Source organism: Pteropus vampyrus, unplaced genomic scaffold (assembly GCF_000151845.1).
Source record: "Pteropus vampyrus isolate Shadow unplaced genomic scaffold, Pvam_2.0 Scaffold196, whole genome shotgun sequence".
NCBI classification, from domain to species: Eukaryota; Metazoa; Chordata; class Mammalia; order Chiroptera; family Pteropodidae; genus Pteropus; species Pteropus vampyrus.
Window position 1 is genome coordinate 2,646,248 of NW_011888977.1, and position 17,542 is coordinate 2,663,789.

At 57.3% G+C, this 17,542-nt stretch overlaps 1 protein-coding gene across 1 annotated transcript in view; it reads right to left on the reverse strand.

The window, feature by feature from the left end:
• ZFPM1 (zinc finger protein, FOG family member 1) overlaps positions 1-17,542 on the reverse strand; it is a 76,232-nt gene that overhangs the window by 1,535 nt on the left and 57,155 nt on the right. Inside the window, exons 4-10 of the mRNA XM_011371912.2 lie at positions 16,469-16,602; positions 7,649-7,751; positions 5,489-5,698; positions 1,382-1,615; positions 1,031-1,126; positions 792-938; positions 3-604 (exon numbers count right to left, since the gene is read on the reverse strand). Of these exons, the coding sequence (XP_011370214.1) occupies positions 3-604; positions 792-938; positions 1,031-1,126; positions 1,382-1,615; positions 5,489-5,698; positions 7,649-7,751; positions 16,469-16,602 (1,526 nt within the window). The remainder of the gene's footprint in view (positions 1-2; positions 605-791; positions 939-1,030; positions 1,127-1,381; positions 1,616-5,488; positions 5,699-7,648; positions 7,752-16,468; positions 16,603-17,542) is intronic.

Consider the following 17,542-nt stretch of genomic DNA (forward strand, 5'->3'; position numbering starts at 1 on the left):
GCCTTGGGCCTGCGGGTGGGGGGCGCATCGTCTGGTGCGCGGCGGCCGGAGCAGTAGAGGCGCTTGTGCACGTAGAAGTTGCTGACGTTGTTAAAGGTGATGTCGCACTCGAAGCACGTGGCGCCCTTGGGGGCCCCCGCGAGTAAGCCGGCTGGCGACCCTGCGCCCGCGCCCACCCCTGCCTGTAGCCGGCTGTGCACCAGCTCCGACATCTTGGCCAGAATCTCCGAGGCTGGGGGTGCCGCGGGGAACTGTGGCAGGAAGAGCGCGCCAGGGCCTGGACTGGAGCCGGGTGTGGGGCTGGGCAGCTCGGTCTTGACCCGGGCCGGCGCGGGGCTGGGCGGTGAGGGTGTCCGCGACGAAGGGGCTGGGGCGGGCCCTGGCTCCACTTCGGGCTCCTCAGCTGCCTCCACCTTGATGCTCCTGGGGACAGCCAGGGGCTCCCCGCTGCCCCCGTTCTGGGAGGCTGCTCTGGCCTCTCCGTTGGTGGCTTCGGCCAGGGCTTTCCTGTCCAGTCCTGGTGATGGGGTGGGTGCCAGGCCCAGTTCGGCGGAGGCCAGGGGGCCGTGCAGGGCTGTGTGCTGCTGGAAGCCGGCCAGACTTTCTGCAGGGAGACCCCAGGGGCCACACTTCAGGGTTGGTGCAGGACCTGCCTGGGCCAGACCTGAAGAGGGGGCAGGGTGGGAAGGGAGAGCTGGGCGGGGCAGAGGTGGTGGAGGGCCAAGGCCAATTGAAACCCCACTATCTCATGGACCAGCCCCCTCCCAAGTCCTGGTGGGGCCTGGGCTCACCTGAGGGGTGCTTGACTGCCGGGTGGCCGGCCCCTGATGAATAGATCTCAGACTTGGAGCCTGGCTGGCAGACCATGTGGTTGGTCACCAGGTGGCTGTAGAGGATATCCCTTGTCGTGGAGATGAAGCCACAGCTGTGGCAGACACCTGCAGATGGGCTGTGGTGTCAGGGCCCTGGAGTGGGTGGGCTCCACAGACACCCCCTGATCCTCCCCCTGTCCCTTTCCCAGCCTGCCTACCGCTCAGTGTGTCGGTGTGCACCTTGAGGTGCCGCTCGCAGTTGGCCTTGGTGGTGAAGGCCGACAGGCAGATGAGACACACGAAAGGGCGCTCGCCTGGAACACAGGGCCCAGTGAGGGGCCGTGACATCGGCCATGTGTGGAGGGCTCTTCAAGCCTCCCAGGATCCCGGCCCGGGCCCAGCCCCGAGCTGACCATCCAGACAGCCACAGGTGGGCTGCATGCCCTGGGAGCTGTGGGAGGCTGTGCGATGTGGTGGGAATACCACTGGTGCATCTGTGGCCTGGGCACAGCGGGCACCCACACGCTATCGTAGAGCAGTCTAGGGGCCTGGGGGGCGTGGGGCCTCACCACTGTGGCTGCGCATGTGGATCTCCAGGGAGCTGGCGCTAGGGCAGCTTTTGCGGCACTGGGGGAAGGGGCAGATGCGCTCGTTGGGGTACGGCTCCTTGGGCTTCTCATCCGTGATGGCTGTGGCAGGGGAGCTGGCGCTTTGGCGACTGGCGCAGTAGTACAGGAGGTGAGCTTGCAGATTCCGCTCACTGCGGTACCAAATGCCACAGTCCTTGCAAGGGAAGACGTCTTCTGTGGGTTGAGAGGTGGGTGAAGCCTGAGGGGACACCGTGGTGGCAGAGGGGGTCCAACTGCAACCCAGGGCAAGGGCAGTGGATTCTGCACAGTGAGGGCTCTGCCCTGGCTGACCCCGGTATCCTCCTGCTCTGAGCAGTGAGGTTTGTGACCTGAACCCCCACATTACTGTTGCCCCTTCTCATTTCTCATTACAACCCAGGGTGCTCTTTCTACAGATCTCCAGGATACTGTGGGACCATGTGTATGGGGGCTCTGAGCATCCCCCAGGATGGCCTCCATGCTGCCTCCCAACAGTGAGCCCCATAAGGAGATACCGTGGCCTCATGGTGTGCTCATGGGAGGAGCATGGACATACTAGTGGACACCTACAGGAGTGGGACTGGGGTCTGAGATGTGGTTGTGTCAGCAACTTGGTGGGGGTGACCATTTACAAGTGAAGAGGGTGGGTAAGTGTGTGCAGGTACATGTGTACTGGCTAGGAGGCCATGAGGGATGGTGTGGACCCAGATACTTGTGGAGGGCAAAACAGGAGCGTGCATGCACATGTGAACAGGTGTGTGAGTGGCCAGGTACACAGGGACCATGCACATGAATCCCCAAGCACTTAGGCGCAAGGATGAGAGGTGGCTTCTGGGGTTGTGGTGGACAGGGAGTGAAACCGGGAGCTGCAAGGAAGAGCCCTTCCCTGTCTCCCTCTTCACCACCACTCCCACACCTGGTTCATTCCACATCAGTCACCAACTGAATGGTCACATTGCTGAATCTACCAAATTTATCCCAAATGGGCTGCCTCTAATTTTTCTCTTTATAGGAGTTTGGATTGCAGGGGTGATTTTGCCAGCAGGTGAAGATTTCTCTGATGGGTGCTTTACCAGTTCTCTGGTTCTCAGTGTGTCTTTATAGCAGAATTTAAAGGAATATTCTGTTAGTCTCTTCCCCTGCTCTGTGGTGGCCAGCCACCCCTTGGCCGAAGACAGCCATGGGAGGGCTTGTTCTGCACCTTGACCTTGAGGAGGAACAAGGGGCCCAGGGGTTCTTTATCTAACTTTTAGGCCATGGAATTTACAGACCAGTGTCCAATCTGGTTTCTACTTCTGCAGGTTAGGATATGTTTCTCAACCTGGCTTCTCTAATGTTTGTCCTGGGTCCACAGTTATTGCAGAGGTGCTTCTCCTCCACCCAGGAGGCTGCCAGGTTTCCCACTTTCCCACTTCTTTTAAGGAATTTAATAATATCTACTTGGGTGAGGTGGCCACCCCTCATGTCCCCCATACTTGGAGTTTTTCTGGTGACTTTTCTGGCTCTGTTCCCTTCCTATTGTGCCATCCTCTGCTTTTCAAGTTGCCTTTCATGTGGGGGCCTCAAGGCAGCTTTGTTTTCTGTCAGCTGGGGCTTTACGCTGAGATGGGGACTTGAGGCGGGTTTGTTTTTTTTTTTTTTTGGTATCTGCAAAGTCAGTGCTGAGGACTGTGCTACTGGAGCCTCAGAGGCACATTCAAGCCCCAGACAGCGACCCGGAGCTGACCATGGGTCAAGTCTTGGATGGGCAAAGCCCAAGTAACCTGCATAAACACCTTGAAGCTGGTATTATTATTACTCTCATTTCATAGGTGAGCAAACAGCCCCAGAGTGGTGAAGTCTCAAGAATTAAACCGAGTGGGTCTGATGGATGCCGGTGCTCGAGTTCTTAAGGCCCTTGTGGACCACCGGTTGAAGAAGTCCGTGCAAAGGGCTGGGGTTTGGAGGTTTAAACAAGATGGCTTCTCAAATGAAATGCTCCTGGGACACTGCTGCTTGGGGGATAGGTACTGACACCAAAACCTGAGGCCAGAGAAGAGGAAACCAGGGCTCAGAGGGGCTGAGCCTGGGCTGGCTTGAGATGGCAAGCCCAACACCTAGGGCTTCCTATACACCCCCATCGGTGTAGCCCACGTGGAGGAGACAGAAAGGTGGCCTCCACGCTGAGGACTCAACTGACCTCTGCATGCCATCATGTCGTGCTAGAGGCCATTCCCTGAGTTGGGTCCCTCAGGCACTCTGTGGCTGTACCTCCCTGCCCTAGTGAGGTGGTCATCCTGGCCTCTGATGTCCACACAGGACCTGTTTGCTTGGTGCTGCCCTCTCAGCCCCGCTGCAGGACCCACATTCTCCCTGAGGCAGTGGCCTTGTCCTGTCTGGCCTAGCCCCACTACTCAGGCTTTGGGGTCAGACCTCACAGCTGTAGCCTGTTCTCCCCGACCCTGGTGTCACCAGTTTCTCTCCCCAGGTCATTTCTACCAGCATACAAACACCAGGATTACTCAGTTTGAGCAATGCAGGCCATGTCCCCTCAGACAGGCTCTTCCTTTGTCCTCTGTAAAAGCTTCCTCCCTGCTCTGCTACAATGGTTTTGGTCAGGACCTCAGGAACCTTCACACTTGCCCAGGCCAGCAGTCGCCTCTCTGCCTTGGTCTCACCAGCCAAGAGACAGCAGACACTACTGCCCTTGGCAGAATCCCCCAACTAGTGTCCACATGTCCGGTCTCTTTTGGGGGCGGGGGGGGGGCCTCATCCTGTGCCATGGTTCCCCATGGCACTTGCGGGACTCTGACCAAGCCCTGAGCCCCAGCACGCATCCCTCAGCTGTCTGAGGGTCATGATGCTCAGAGGGGCTCTCTTCCCTGACTCTTTGCCACTGATGGTGCCAGACATCCACCCAGACAGCCACATCAAAGCCCTGGCCTTGTGCTTGCTGCTACCTCCTCATCTAGACTGCCCCTGGCAGTTCCCTGTGGGCTCTGAAGTCCTATATGGCTCTGCCTCAGCTGCCTCCACCTGCTTCAAGTCATCACCTTTGATTTTCTTCTAATTTTGCAACCCACAGTTGCCATCCAACAACCAGGTAATTTCAAAACCAAATTGGGTCATACCTTTTGCAGCTTAAAGCCTCTAGTGAGGCCTTGTTGCTCTGAGAAGAAATCCCATCTTTGCCTGGAACCACCCTCAGAAATTTATCCCCTGCATGCTCACCATACTGCCAGGCTCCAGCCACAGTGACCACCTCCTGGGCCTTAGCCCTGCGGGCAACCACTAAACTGCTCTTTCCTGGTGTGCAGGTCTCAGCCTGTTATCTCTGAGTGGCTTTTCCACTCCAATTAAAGTAGCCCCGCCACCGTCTGACCACATCACTGTTTTTCTTTATGGGCTTGCCTGCTCCTGCTGCCCCATCTCCAAGTAAGGCCATTTCTCTGGAGTGGTGGTGCCCTCGGGGTGGGTCAGCAACCCTGGTCCCTCCGCTGCTTGTTCAGTATGGATGGTTAAAGAGTACGTGTGGAATGAGGGAATCCTATTTAATTCTCACAACAACCTGTAAGGCTTAATGTGTCCTGGGAGAAATGAGGGACAGTTTCCCACTTCAGATATACTGAACAGGTGCCTTTACCCTCAGGGCACACTTGGCTATTAGGAGTGGTGGGGCTAGTACCAGCATCTAGTGGGCAGTGCTGGGGGCATCTGCTCTGCTCCAAAAGGGAAGGTGCAGGCTCAGGTTTGTGTGTGCTTGCTGGGCCTTTCCTAGTGCAAGAGACCTGGGGATCCTGCTGCCTCTGTGCTTGAGCTAGGTGCTTGCTACTGCCCTGCCTCCCTTCAGCCTGCTCAGGGCTGCCCCATCACTAGGCGTAAGCCAACCACATTGCTCTCATGCACTAGCCACAGCCTGGAGCTTCCCGCCCCGACATGGGACCCCACTTTTAAGCTCCTCTGCTCAGATCCTAGTGGTCACAGATCTCTGCAGATCTTGAGCTCCTGGGTACCACCTGCAGCCCTGCACCCCGGGGACTGTGCTGTCTTCCCTGCCATGCAGTTGGGGTGGCATGATGGTGTACTTACTGTTGATGATTGCTGTGGCTAGGATAGATGCCATGCCGGCCTGCTGGGGCAGAAGCTGGATGTCAGTGTGTGAGGGGGCCAAGCACTCGGGCTCTGCTGGCTCCTTCTTCACAGGGTGGCTGGGGGTGCTGTGAAGCTCAGCTGAGAGGAGCACGCTCAGCAGTCCACCTGCTGGCACCGGCTTGGTAAGCCTGCACCAGAGGGCTTCATCTGCAGGGGTAAGAGCACCCGTGATAGGAGGGCCAGGAGCCCTGGGCCCACCACCCCTGCTCTGCCAAGACTCTGCCCATCTTATCCTCGTGAGCCCCCCATCTTAGAGATCAGCATTTTGAAGCCTGGGGTCGGGGATGGAGCCAAGGCCATGGTCAGGGAGTGGCCACATGCAGGTCATAGCTGTGGCTGGCTGTTTTCCACAAGCTGTCTTGCCTCTGTGGGGTGACTAGATGGTCCCCCAGGCCTGCCTGTACCGTGAGCCTCCCTGCCCTGAGCCTATGGAGTGGGAGTGCCCCGAAGGTGGCTAGGACAGCTGTCCCATTTTGCAGGGGAGGGGTGGTATGTGGGACAGGGGGCAGAGCCCCTGGGGAGGGCCTAGTAGCTGCTGGGCAAGGTCCTGGACCAGCCTCCTTGCTCCATTCAACTCTGATACTGCACTGTTCCCTCGGCAGCCTGCAGGGGGCAGTGTTGGCCAACAGGACCCCAGTGAGGGGCCCGACCATGCCTGTCAAGCACTAGGCCTTTCAGCTGCAAGAACCCTTTTCCTGCCTGGGCAGACACAGGTGGCTGGAGTCCTGCTGGCCAGGCTAGCAGGAGGGGCAGGCCAGCCAGGTAGTGCTAACTGGCTCATGTCCTGGCTGGATGTACAAACTCAAGGCTGACCACTTGCTGCCAACACCAGGCTCTCCAGTGCCTTACAGCTGCTCTGGGTCCTTAGAGTACCCCGTGGTGGAGAGGACGGGCTAGGGTTCTTCCCCCATGAGGAGGGTTAAACTGAGGCACACAGGGTGAAGTGCTGGCCCAGGTGCACAGAGTAGATAGCAGGGTAGGATGGAACGTCCAGTCCCCAGATGCTGAACCCAGCAACACCTTGGCAGCTCCCAGGCGGGTAGAGGCCAAGTCGAGGAGCTGGTCACAGGGCTGCTGCCTGGCCCCAGTGGCCTTTGGCTCTGTCTGGAAATGAGAGCCACTCTCAGGATGGAACTTTACTTTTACCGAGGACATTTGGCTGAACATGCTATGTGCTCAGGAGGTGGTGGTGGGTGTGACACCGCCAGAACATTCTAGCAAAGTGAAGCCCCCCATAGGGGAACAAGACGGGTCTCCTGTGGTCAATGGGTGCACAGCCCTCCCAGGTGACCATGTGGCAAATGGCCTTCACTTAGAAGTTGTCACGTGTCCACACACCCTTTCCTGGGACCCAAGCCTCCTTACTCGTAACAGGGGGCCCTCATCACCCTGACACTCTGACCCTCACACATCGGGAAGGCTTTGCTGCACCTTCCTCAGGAATAAGGCCACCGGGGCAGGCAGGACTGCAGTGATGGAGACAGGTCCCTTCATCTGTGTGGCTTGAACTCTGAAGTGAGAAAGTGAAGGGGGCGAGGACACCTATCCTGTTCCCCCTCCCCCTGCCCGGGCTCTCCCTCCTGGGTCCCTTCTTACGGAAGGTGCAGGGAGGCAAGAGGGACACAGGAAGGAAGCCGGGGCAAAAGCTCTTGGGCTATGAGCCCTTGTGCTTGATCAAGCCCTTTCCTCAACAACACAAAGAAATGGAGGCCCAGAAGGTGAGGGGACTTACTCAGGCCCCACCCACAGTTAGGTTTGGACACCGCCCTCCTGAATGTTCCTGGAGTGGGCCAAACTGCACATGCCCTAGCCCAGTTGGCACCTGTAGCTGGGCCTGCTGGCCTCCCTGGCCTGGGTTCGTCCACGGCTCCAGTGGTCTCCCAGAGGCCCTGAGAGTTGTCTCGGCTTCCTGAGACCCCGCTTCCCCACCCCCAGGGCAGACATCTGTCCTGCCCCAGATGGTTGTTAATTGGGGTACTAGGGGTGCAGTGGTGGCCAGCCCCTCAGCCTGGTTCAGAGCAGGCTGGTTTCCCTTTAAGGGCCAGCCAAAGGACCTCCACCTTCCGGAAGGCTGAGAGGGAAGCGCCAGATACCAACCCTTCCTGTGGATCTCCGCATTGGCCTCGGCCTCCGTCAGGGCACAGGGCAGTGTCCTCAGCCAGCAGGCCTCGTCCTCCAGCAGCAGAGTCAGGGCTGGGCTCTGGGGGACAGAAAGGGGGCATCAGCAAGGACGCAGAATGGAAAGAGCCCAGCCAGGGACTCCCGATGGGGTGTGTGGGGGAAAGCCCAAGAGACTGCCTGGTGGGGTGCTGGGCCAGGCTGTGGGATTGATACTCATCAAGTGCTGAGCTCGTAACACATTTTAGGGATATGGCGCTGGGTTCTCTTGGAAACAGGCCCAGAGAGGTCAAGCAACATACTGATGGTTACACAGCCAGCCAATGGCAGAGGGTATCACCCTCAGACCTGTGTTCTCTCTTTACCACACCCCATCCTGGCAGGTCACTGGGAGCTATGGCACATTCCATGGGTACATGGGGTTGTACCAGGCACAGGCTCTTCCCACATGAGCACCCAGGGGCCTAGAAAATGAGCTCTGTGGTCTGAGGCCAAGATTGGCTCAGAGAAGACAGCATCTCCCTGGAGAGGGTCTTTTGTGTCTTTTCTGACAGTGGGACTCCCTCCCCGTTGCAGGGCACATGGTGGGCCCACCTTTGTCCTGACCATCCCTGGGGCCAGGACACAGTGGACACTTGAAGAACACCAGTAGCTTTTTGCTGAGGTCTCCAGGCAGCTTGATGTCCCCATGCTGAGGCTGGCTCAGCATGGTCTCCTCCCTGTGACCCCCATATACCAGCCCCTTGCCCACCGGCCTTGCTGCCAGCCTGGAGAGTAAGCAGTGTCCTCTCATCTCACAGGTGAGGAAACTGAGGCATGGGGAGGGAAGGGAAGAGGGGGGACAGTCTGAGCCAGCATTTGGCCCAGCCATGCTCTCTCCCCAGCTGGGTCTGCCTGTGGGCCTTTGTAGCACCTGGAAGGAAAGAGCACTCTGGGTTAGGCCCTCAGGGCTGGGCCTTGGATGGGGGTGGCCTGATTTCCAGCACCCTGCAAAGCAGAGGAAACACGTGTCCCCTGTCCCAACGCAGTCTGGTGTCAGGAGATGGCTGGGTGGCATGGGCTACCTACAGCCCCACTCTGTGGCCCAGCCCCTGACATAGTGCACATCCATGGTTGGCTGGCAGGCAGAGCAGAAACCTGGCCCTCTCTGCCTGAGACTGGGGTGACTGCTGCCACCTCTCGGGCCTCAGCCCCACCACTGGACCCTGGTTCTGGGCAGCTCTGCCTGGAGGTCCCAAGCTCAGCCACTGAGTTCCGCATAGAAAGGTATGGTGTATGTTAACATTTGAGTATTTTTGTTTTATAACTTTTACTTAGAAACTGAAGAACCAATGTCACTTGCTGTACCTGGAAATGCTATCGCCTAGACAGGGGTGGTTTTGTGTACCCTAGGGGGCTGCACATGGCAGTTGGTGAGGATGCTGCCAGAACAGGTGATGGCACGTGGGGCATCCTCTGATGGGTTCCAGGCACCTCCCTGCCAGGTCCAAGCCCATAGCACTTTCCTGGGCTTTGCCCATGCAGATCATAGGGGCTCCAGACCTGGGCATCAGGGTCTAGTCCAGGCTTGACATCCCCTACTGTGACCTTGGGCAGGGTATCACTCCTCGACCTACCCTCTAACCACCTCCGTGTTTTGTCCCCATCTGGTGGCAGACTCAGGGACCCAGTAAGATCAGGCCAGTGTGCTGGACACTCCTGGTAACAACTCCCAGCCAGGTTAGCACACCCCGGTTCAGTCATGGAATGGGCGAGCGGAGAATAGCTGGCCAGTGGGTCAGGAAGAGCCCTGCCATCCAGCACCACGAAGCCCTCCTCAGAGCTTCAGCCCAAGCCTGCATGCTCACTCTGGACCCATCCTGGTCCTGCCAACTGCTTGCAGGATGGGTCACATCCATGACTCTGTGACTCAGTTTCCCCCAGGGCATTGGGAAGAAGCAATCTGTGTGAAGTCCTCCTTTGAAACAGTGCCCTCCTGGTACGTGACCAGCACATGACAAACAAGCCCCCACCATCCTTGCTTTCACATTCCCTTTGGCCAGCAGGACACGCCAGGCAGGCACTTGCCTTTGGGCCCAGGAGGCTGGCATCTACTGCAGCACCAGCCAGCAATCACCAAATGTCAACTCGAGGTGGGGATCTCCGCCAAGGAGCCGCTTTGGGGCAGGCTGGTGTCAGGCAGCTCCCTGCTTTTAAAAGACACCGGTGATTCTGACACTGAAGAGTAGGGTGCCAGAGCTGGGTGCCAGCTGGGGGTCCCCACTAGCTGGGAGTTCTGTGGAGACCACAGCGGGAGACAGGCCTGAGGCAAAGTGGAATGGGTGGGGCTGGCGCAGTGGTGGGTGAACCAGCGGGGCCAGCAGCCAGCAGCAAGGCGGAAGCTGGGGCCTCCCCAAGTCTCTAATGAATATTAATGAGTGGAGGAGAGTGAAAAAATTAATCTGCCTGATCCTCTGATGGGTGCTGCGGTAACGATATGAAATCTAATTATTCGTCCCAATATTTCTAAACCCTCAAACTGAGACTGACAGCCTCCCCGTCGGTTTAATGCTTATCACTCTCAGGAGCGCGTGTTCGCAGCATGATAAAAACCCCCGCGTCCAGCTTTGCTGACGCTGCAGAACCCCTAATTTTCCGTGTATGTTCCAAGCAGATGGAAGGCAGGGGCGCCATGTCCCTGGCCAGCTCTGTGCCTTCTGCTTGGAGCAGCCCGTCTCCGTGTTCTGAAGGGTACTGAGCACCCAAGCTTGGTGCCTGCCCTGGCCGGGCTGGGCTGGGTGACAGCCCTGTCTTTGAGGGCAGGTGAGGAGGGAGGGGATGAAGGGGTCTGGGGGGCCTCTGTCCTGCACCCTGCACCTGACATCCAGGAGGAAATCGGCTGGGAGATCCAGGGCTTTATGGCTGAACTTCACCCCTAGATTGCCTCAACTCTTAACACTTGGAGTAGGGTAGGGCTGGCTCCTCACTTAAATGGGGAAGGCTCGAGATGGAGGGGGACAACTGTCTGAATGTCAGCCCAGCCTGCTCTCACCCCACCACCCACCCCAGGCAGCCAGCCCCTTGCCCTGTACCAAGCAGCCTACAGGACACCTCCCCGCCCCCAGGATTACACTGGGTGAGGAGCAGATTTGTCTCTTTTTCCTTTTGGAGGGGCTGACACTATATAGGGCTGCCCCATTACTCATTATTTTTTCTTTTTTCCCCCTATTTTCTCCCCAAATTTCAGCAGCCCAGGAACAGAAGCCCTTTTCTCTGGTGGTAAAGGCACTGGCTGAGGCAGGTCCCCTTCCTGGCCCGCCCTGCCTGTGGGCAGCAGCGTGTAAACCTGGAAGGGGCCGTTTATTCATAACTCCCCACTAGCCCTCCTGCCAAAATAAGCAGAGACCTGGGTGCCTCCAGCCACCTTCCCTCTGTGGGTACCCAGTCTTGGTGCCTAGTCTGGATTCAGCTTGCCCTGGACAGGCCCTGTCCAGAGTTAGTGAGAAGCCCTGCCCACAGTCCCTTGGGGTTTCCCGGCCCCTCCCTCCTGGCTCCAGGCCAGCCCCACCCAGCTCCTGGATAACGGGCGGCCACTTTAAATTCTCTGGGTGCATCTGAGAACGCTCCTTGTTTCCCCAACAAAGAGGTCAGTGTCTGGATTCTGTGCCCACTGATAACCATCAGAAACCCTATCTCTGCCGCATCCGCTGTGACAACTTTATCTAAGGCTGTTCCCAAACCTGGCGGTGCTTCTCTTAAAGCTGAGTTGAGGGGAGGTGGGGGATCTGTTCTGAGGGAGGGTAGCCCAGCATAGGAAGCAGACAGCCCTGCAGAAGGTTAATGGGGCCACCAGGCCTCCCCCCAGGTCACCACCAGCAGGTTTGTGGGAGGGCAGGGCTGGGGCAGGCCAGGGGGGGCTCTGACTAGACCCTCCCCTCTGTCCTTCAGCCAGTCCTGAGAAACCACGAGCTGCCCAGAGGCAACAGCCTTCAGTCCTTGGGCCCTTTTTGTCTCTCCCAGACCCTGTGAAGAACCTATTTCACAGGCAGAGACTGAGGCCCACAGAGGTGAATGGTGCTCAAGGCCATGGGAGGTGGCCATGTGCACACAGGACTAGAACCTAGGTCTGCATGATCTCTACTACATCACTGCAGACTTTTCTTTCATTCATTCATTTGACAAACAGTCTCCGAGAGCCCGCTTTGTGCCAGGAGTGGGTCACTGTGAACAGTACATGCAGTCCTGATGTCCTGGTGTGGATGCTGGAGTAGAGAGGCAAAAGCAAGCCATGGAGGCTGGAGGGTCAAGTGCTGGAGAAACAGGGACAGACTGAGAAGGGCTGAGGCTTGGCGGGTGCAGGTGCAGGGTGCAGGCCACTGTAGCCAGGGCAGTTGGGGTGAGGCCTGGAGGGGTAAAAAGGAGAGTTGTGTGGACACCAGGCAGGAGGGGACATCGGGGGGAGGGATAGCAGAGGAAGGGAAAATGGGGGGAGGGGATGGCATGGGGAAGAGCCATGTGACTCCCGGGCATTTTCCTCCGGGTGGCCCTAGAACTCAGGGAGGGAGCCAGCCATTTGGGTGGGCCTCGTGCCCTGGCCCCAGAGGGGTGGCCAGGGCTGAGGAGAAGAGGCCTCTCCCAGCCCTCAGCATGGGTCTTTCCTATGTGGCAGGAGGAGTCCTGAGTCCCTGGGACCAGCTGAATTCTCCTGAGCCCCCAGGTGGCCAGTCTGGGGGCCAGCAGCAGGTCTCCTGTCTGGGGCTTGTCCCATGCCACACTCTTCCTTACCCTGGGGCTCCAGAGGAGCCCAGACTTCACCATCCCCTCAGGGGCTGCCCCATGCAGGGCCAGGGGCCAACCGGGCCAGGCCCTAGCTTTGCTACTTGCTAGTTCTGTGGAGTGGGCTGAGTGTGGCCCTCGAAGATATGTCCACGTGCATGCAGCCTGAATGCAACCTTGTTTGAAAAAAGAATCTTTGCAGATGTGATTAAAATAAGGATAATCCACACGAATGATTATCCAGGTGGGTCCAAAGGAGACAAAGTGTCCTTAAGAGAGAAGAGAAAGGGAAAAGAAGAGGCAGAGGTGGGACTGACATGTCTCCAAGCCAAGGAACTCTAAGGATCGCCAGCAGCCACCAGAAGCTGGAGAGAATATAGTTCTGCTTAAGACACCCAGTTTGTGGTACTTTGTTACAGCAGCCACAGGAAACTCTTACATTCTGGGGAACCTCTCTGAACCTCAGTTTCTCCATCTGTATAATAGGGCTATCGGAACAGCTGCCTTATGGTTGAGGTGAGTCAACAGTGTCAGCCTAAAATTCTAGCCTGGGGCCTGCTGGGGAATAACCACCTTAGTCCTAGTGATCTGTTGGCATCCCCAGCTCTGGGCCAGGCTATACCCCAGTAATAGGGGAGGGGGAGGGGAGCATAGCTTCAGGGCATTTCCCATGGGGTCCCATGGGGCTGCTGGGTCCACTGGACAGAGGACAACAGGCGGGAATGGTTGGGAGAGGCCCCCAGAAGCACAAGGGGCATGGAGAGGGCCATAGGGCTTATAAGTAAGGGGCAGTGCTGGGGCAGGGATGTGGGCAGGAATGGCTGGCGGGCCAGCTCCAGCACTGTTCTGCTGTACCCAGGCCTGAGCGGGCAGCAACCACCTGCTGGTGGGGTGTTTTACAACATGTCATGCGTCACCGACTCTCACTTTCCAGGTAGGAACACTGAGGCTGGACAGCTGCAGCCAGCAGCAGGGTGACCCATTGCACCTGGTGCTGTGATGTGGAACGCTTGGAAACATTTCAGCAGGTGAGCAAAGCAGGATGTAGGCTGGCTTGCAGTGCATCCCTATCTGGATAAAGAAAGAACTCAGAGCACCCCACACGTGGGCACGTGGGCTGGGTCCCCAGAAGTCAGTGCAGTGACAGGCCGGGGGTGGGGGATGTCTTCCCTGTGCATCCCCTGTCCCTTATGACCTATTACAAATAGATGTAAATGAGAATCAAAGAGGAGAAAGGAACATCGCTAGGCGTGCACTTGGGCATCCAGCCTCAGGTCTCCTCTGGCCCCTGGCCAGGGCTTGCCCTGCTGTGAGGTTTGGCTCTATTATGGCAGTGACACCTGATGCCAGCATTCAGGGCTTCCTACATGGAGGGATGCTAAGAGCCTTGGGATGCTACACTCCAAGGGTCCCAGCCCCATTTCTCTTTCCAGGTAAGGGACCAAGGAGGCCCACCCAATTGACCCTCTACACTGATCCCTGAGCAAAGACTCGCCTGGGGCCACATGGCAGGTCAGGGCCTAGGGGGTCCGATTTCAACCTCTCAGGGTTTTTCTCCACTGAACCTGTTGTCCTGCTTGGCAGCCATAGCCCCTCCCAGGTCTCATTGATATTACAATGGCCTTGTGGCTAAAGTAGGTAAGTCCTGTGGGGTCAAATGGACAGACAGATGGGCCAAGCCATCGTGGGCCAAGCTGGGGTGAAAGAGCTCATTTGTTCATTCATTCATTCATTCATTTGCTCATTCATTCATTCATCCATCCACCATCCATTTATCCACTTATTCACCATTCATCCACCTGCCTTCCATCCAATCATCTATCCACCCATTTATCTACCCAACCATCCATCCATCCATCCATCCATCCATCCATCCATCCATCCATCCGTCCATCCTGAATATTTCTTTTGTATCTGACTGCAAGTTTTAGAGCTGGCTGGGTCTCTAAGCCCTGGTTTCCAATAGTGGAGGTTGCTACTACATCAGGGAGGGACTTTCCAAAGGTCACACAGCAGGTTGGTGCCGGAACCAACTCTTGACCCGACACCAGGCTCTGTGCCCTCTGTGTCCTTCCTGGGGCTCCCACCCACAACGTCCAGCCACCTTGACCCCACTCCTGCCTATGAGTGTTCTCCCCACTCCCCCAAGGAGACCAGCAGGAAAAGGTGGCCATACCCCATCAGTGCCTCTCTCCCTCCTCCCTCTCCAAAGAGTGAAGACAAACCGCCTGGCTGGTGATAGGATGATCTGGGGCAGGAGGTGTGTGGGGGAGAGAACTGGGACCCATCAGCTGAGCTCGATAAGGGGCCCGCTGAAATGTTAGCAAAAATATTTAGACAATAAATGAAGTATCAGAAAGGCACACATATCTTTAAGAAATCAATCATCTTGTTCGTGCGTCTGGACATTTGGCGCCGAGGCAGAGATAGCGCCTGCTGGGGAGATAAGGGTTAATCAAGGATTTAATTCTGCAAGAGATAAAACTGCAGGGAAGAGCAGGCGAGGCTCTTTCCTCCCTGGGCTCCTCCGCAAGCGCCTCAAAGGCCTCTGGCTTCTCTGGTGCTGGCTCCCTTGTTCCCTTTGGACATTATCTCTCTGCCTGGAGAGGGTTTCCAGCCTCGTGCCAAGTCTCCCCAGAATGACCTGTGCCCCAGGCCCAAGGAGGACAAAACTCCCAGAGAGGAGGCTGCAGATGGGAGGGGAGGGCAAAGTGGGGACATGGCCGGGATCCTGGGGCTGGTGAGGGTGTCTCCTGCCCCTCAGCCCTGTCCTTTTAGAGCCTGCAGGCGTCTCTGGGGTTGGGTGGACCCTCTGTTATTTGATTCGATGACTTCGGAAAGTCACTTAAGCTCTTGAAGTCTCAGTTTCCTCATCTGTAGAATAGGGACGGTGATCCCTGACTCAGGGCGGGAGGGAGGAAGCAAAGAGAGGCTGTAAGGATGGGCGCATAGTATGGTGTTGGGAGAGTCTGGACACTCAGAACATGCCGAGACGCCCCCGTCCTCAGCCACCCTGCCTTTGCCGCTTCACTGCTCACAGGTCTTCTTGACACTTTGAGAGTTCAGAGATGAGAACCGAAGAGTTCCCAGCTCACTTACTCCTCATTCCAACTATTAACTGCGCCCAACAGCCTAGCCTCTGACGACTCAACTGCTGCTTGAATGCCTCCAGTGACGGGAAGCTCATGGCCTCCAGAGACTGCTCTAAACACTACAGAGGAGGGAGGGCCCTAACTGCTAGGTTGGAGCTGGTTAGGGCTATCAGGGCGGCATTTGGCCTCCAGGTGCCAGTGTTGAGGGAGGAGCCCCACCCACACAACCCATTACTTCCTGCTGACTATATGGAAGCTGATTGGAGGCCTATACCTGGGGACTTGAGACCAGGAGACCCAGCACCATGGGGCACCTACCAGCCAGTGTGTACCCTGGACCAATCCACACCTGAATGCCACATCAGAAATCAAAAAGGGCCCAGGTCATGGCTGTACCTGCACATTTGGAGTGCCTGAGCCTGGGCTTGAAGGGACCAACCTAGGTACCACCTGGCCTCCAAGACAGGGGCCGTTAGGACTAGGAGGTGTTTCCTGAACACTCAGAATGCACAGGCCCCTCCCAGTTTCCATCATACTATATGCTGCCCATTCTGCTGCCCCAAGCTTACTCATTTCCCATAATTGATGCACTAGCCACAAGCCAGATCCAGACTCACCACCTGGCTCCTTATTGCTTCCTCACATCGAATGCCCTTCTCCTTGGCTTCACCAACTTCTCATCTATTAAGGGTCCACTTAAAAACCCCTCTTCCAGGAAGCCCTCCCTATTTCACCCAAGGTTCAATAGGCCCCCCATTATCTCCTCTAGGAAGACTTCGTTGTGCTCCCAGCCCTCCTGGTCTCAACATTCACATCTTCCACAGAGTAGTGGGAGCTCCTGGGCTGGAATCTAACCTGCGCCTGATTCAGGGGGTCAAAGGGGCCTGGGCCCTGGATGGGATGTGCCTTGGCTGTGGAAGGTGGGTGGGCTGGCCATGGTGGGGCTTCTTACCGGTTCTGCCTGCCCGGGGGAAGAGGCTCTGCTCTGGATGCTTCCTCGGAATGGACCCCAAGACAGGCCCTCAGCGAGGCTGTGTCGAGCTTGCACGCACTTCTGTCCATCCTGCAGGACCTGCTCCAGCTCGTCTGTGGGGAGAGACATCAGTGGTATGAGGAACACGTGCTGTGGTGACTGCCCAACCCTGCTGCCTGCCCAGGTCCAGCCCACCTCTGTAGCCCTGGCCCCCAGGAGCAGCCGGGGGTCTGCGGGGCAGAGGAGGAAGGGCTGCCCAGTTACAGGGATGGTAGCTGGTGCCTGGCTTCTGGGAGCCAGGACAGCCCCTGTGGCAAGACCACTCCTGGAGACAATGGGCTTCAGAGATAGGACAATGAGGGGTAACTGCAGCTGGATTAGAGCATGCAGGTGCACAGCTTGGGAACCATGGCTGCTGTGTCAGGGACACGCATGGTCTGGAGATCCCTGCTGCTCTGTCAGGGACACACGTGACCCTCGCACAGGCCAGAGTGGCACTGACAAAGTTGCCTGTGCCCAGGATGCATGTATGAAGCCAGGGCATCCCTGCTGCCTGTGCTGGGGTGGCATAGAGTGGAGGATGATGATGTTGACAAGACCCACCCCTATCACCTCCGCACGGTCCTCCCAGCCCCTTCCCATTGGCTGGGTCCCTGATTCTGCAGAGCAGGCTGGTGAAGGTAGCCGTGGAAGAGTTGGGCTTTGGTTTCCACATCTATAAGATGGGGTCCCCAATACTTCCTACCTCCTCAGGGTAGTATGAGGCTTGAATGAGTTAATCCACCTAGCATGCTTAGCATCAGGCCTGGTGGGGGAACCGAGGCACCGAACCAAGCACTTCCCCCAAGCCCCTCAGCAAAGCCAGAAACTGAACCTAAGTGATACTGAGGTCAATTCCATTTACTCCCCACAGATTGGTGGGGACCCCAGAACACTGCTGCTCCCATAACCCTCACAGGACCCTTGCTCACTCTCTGGAAGGTCTGTACCCTGACTCTTGCTGAGGCCCTCAGCCAACTGAGGCACTGGGCCAGTTGCGGCCTCTCTCGCGAC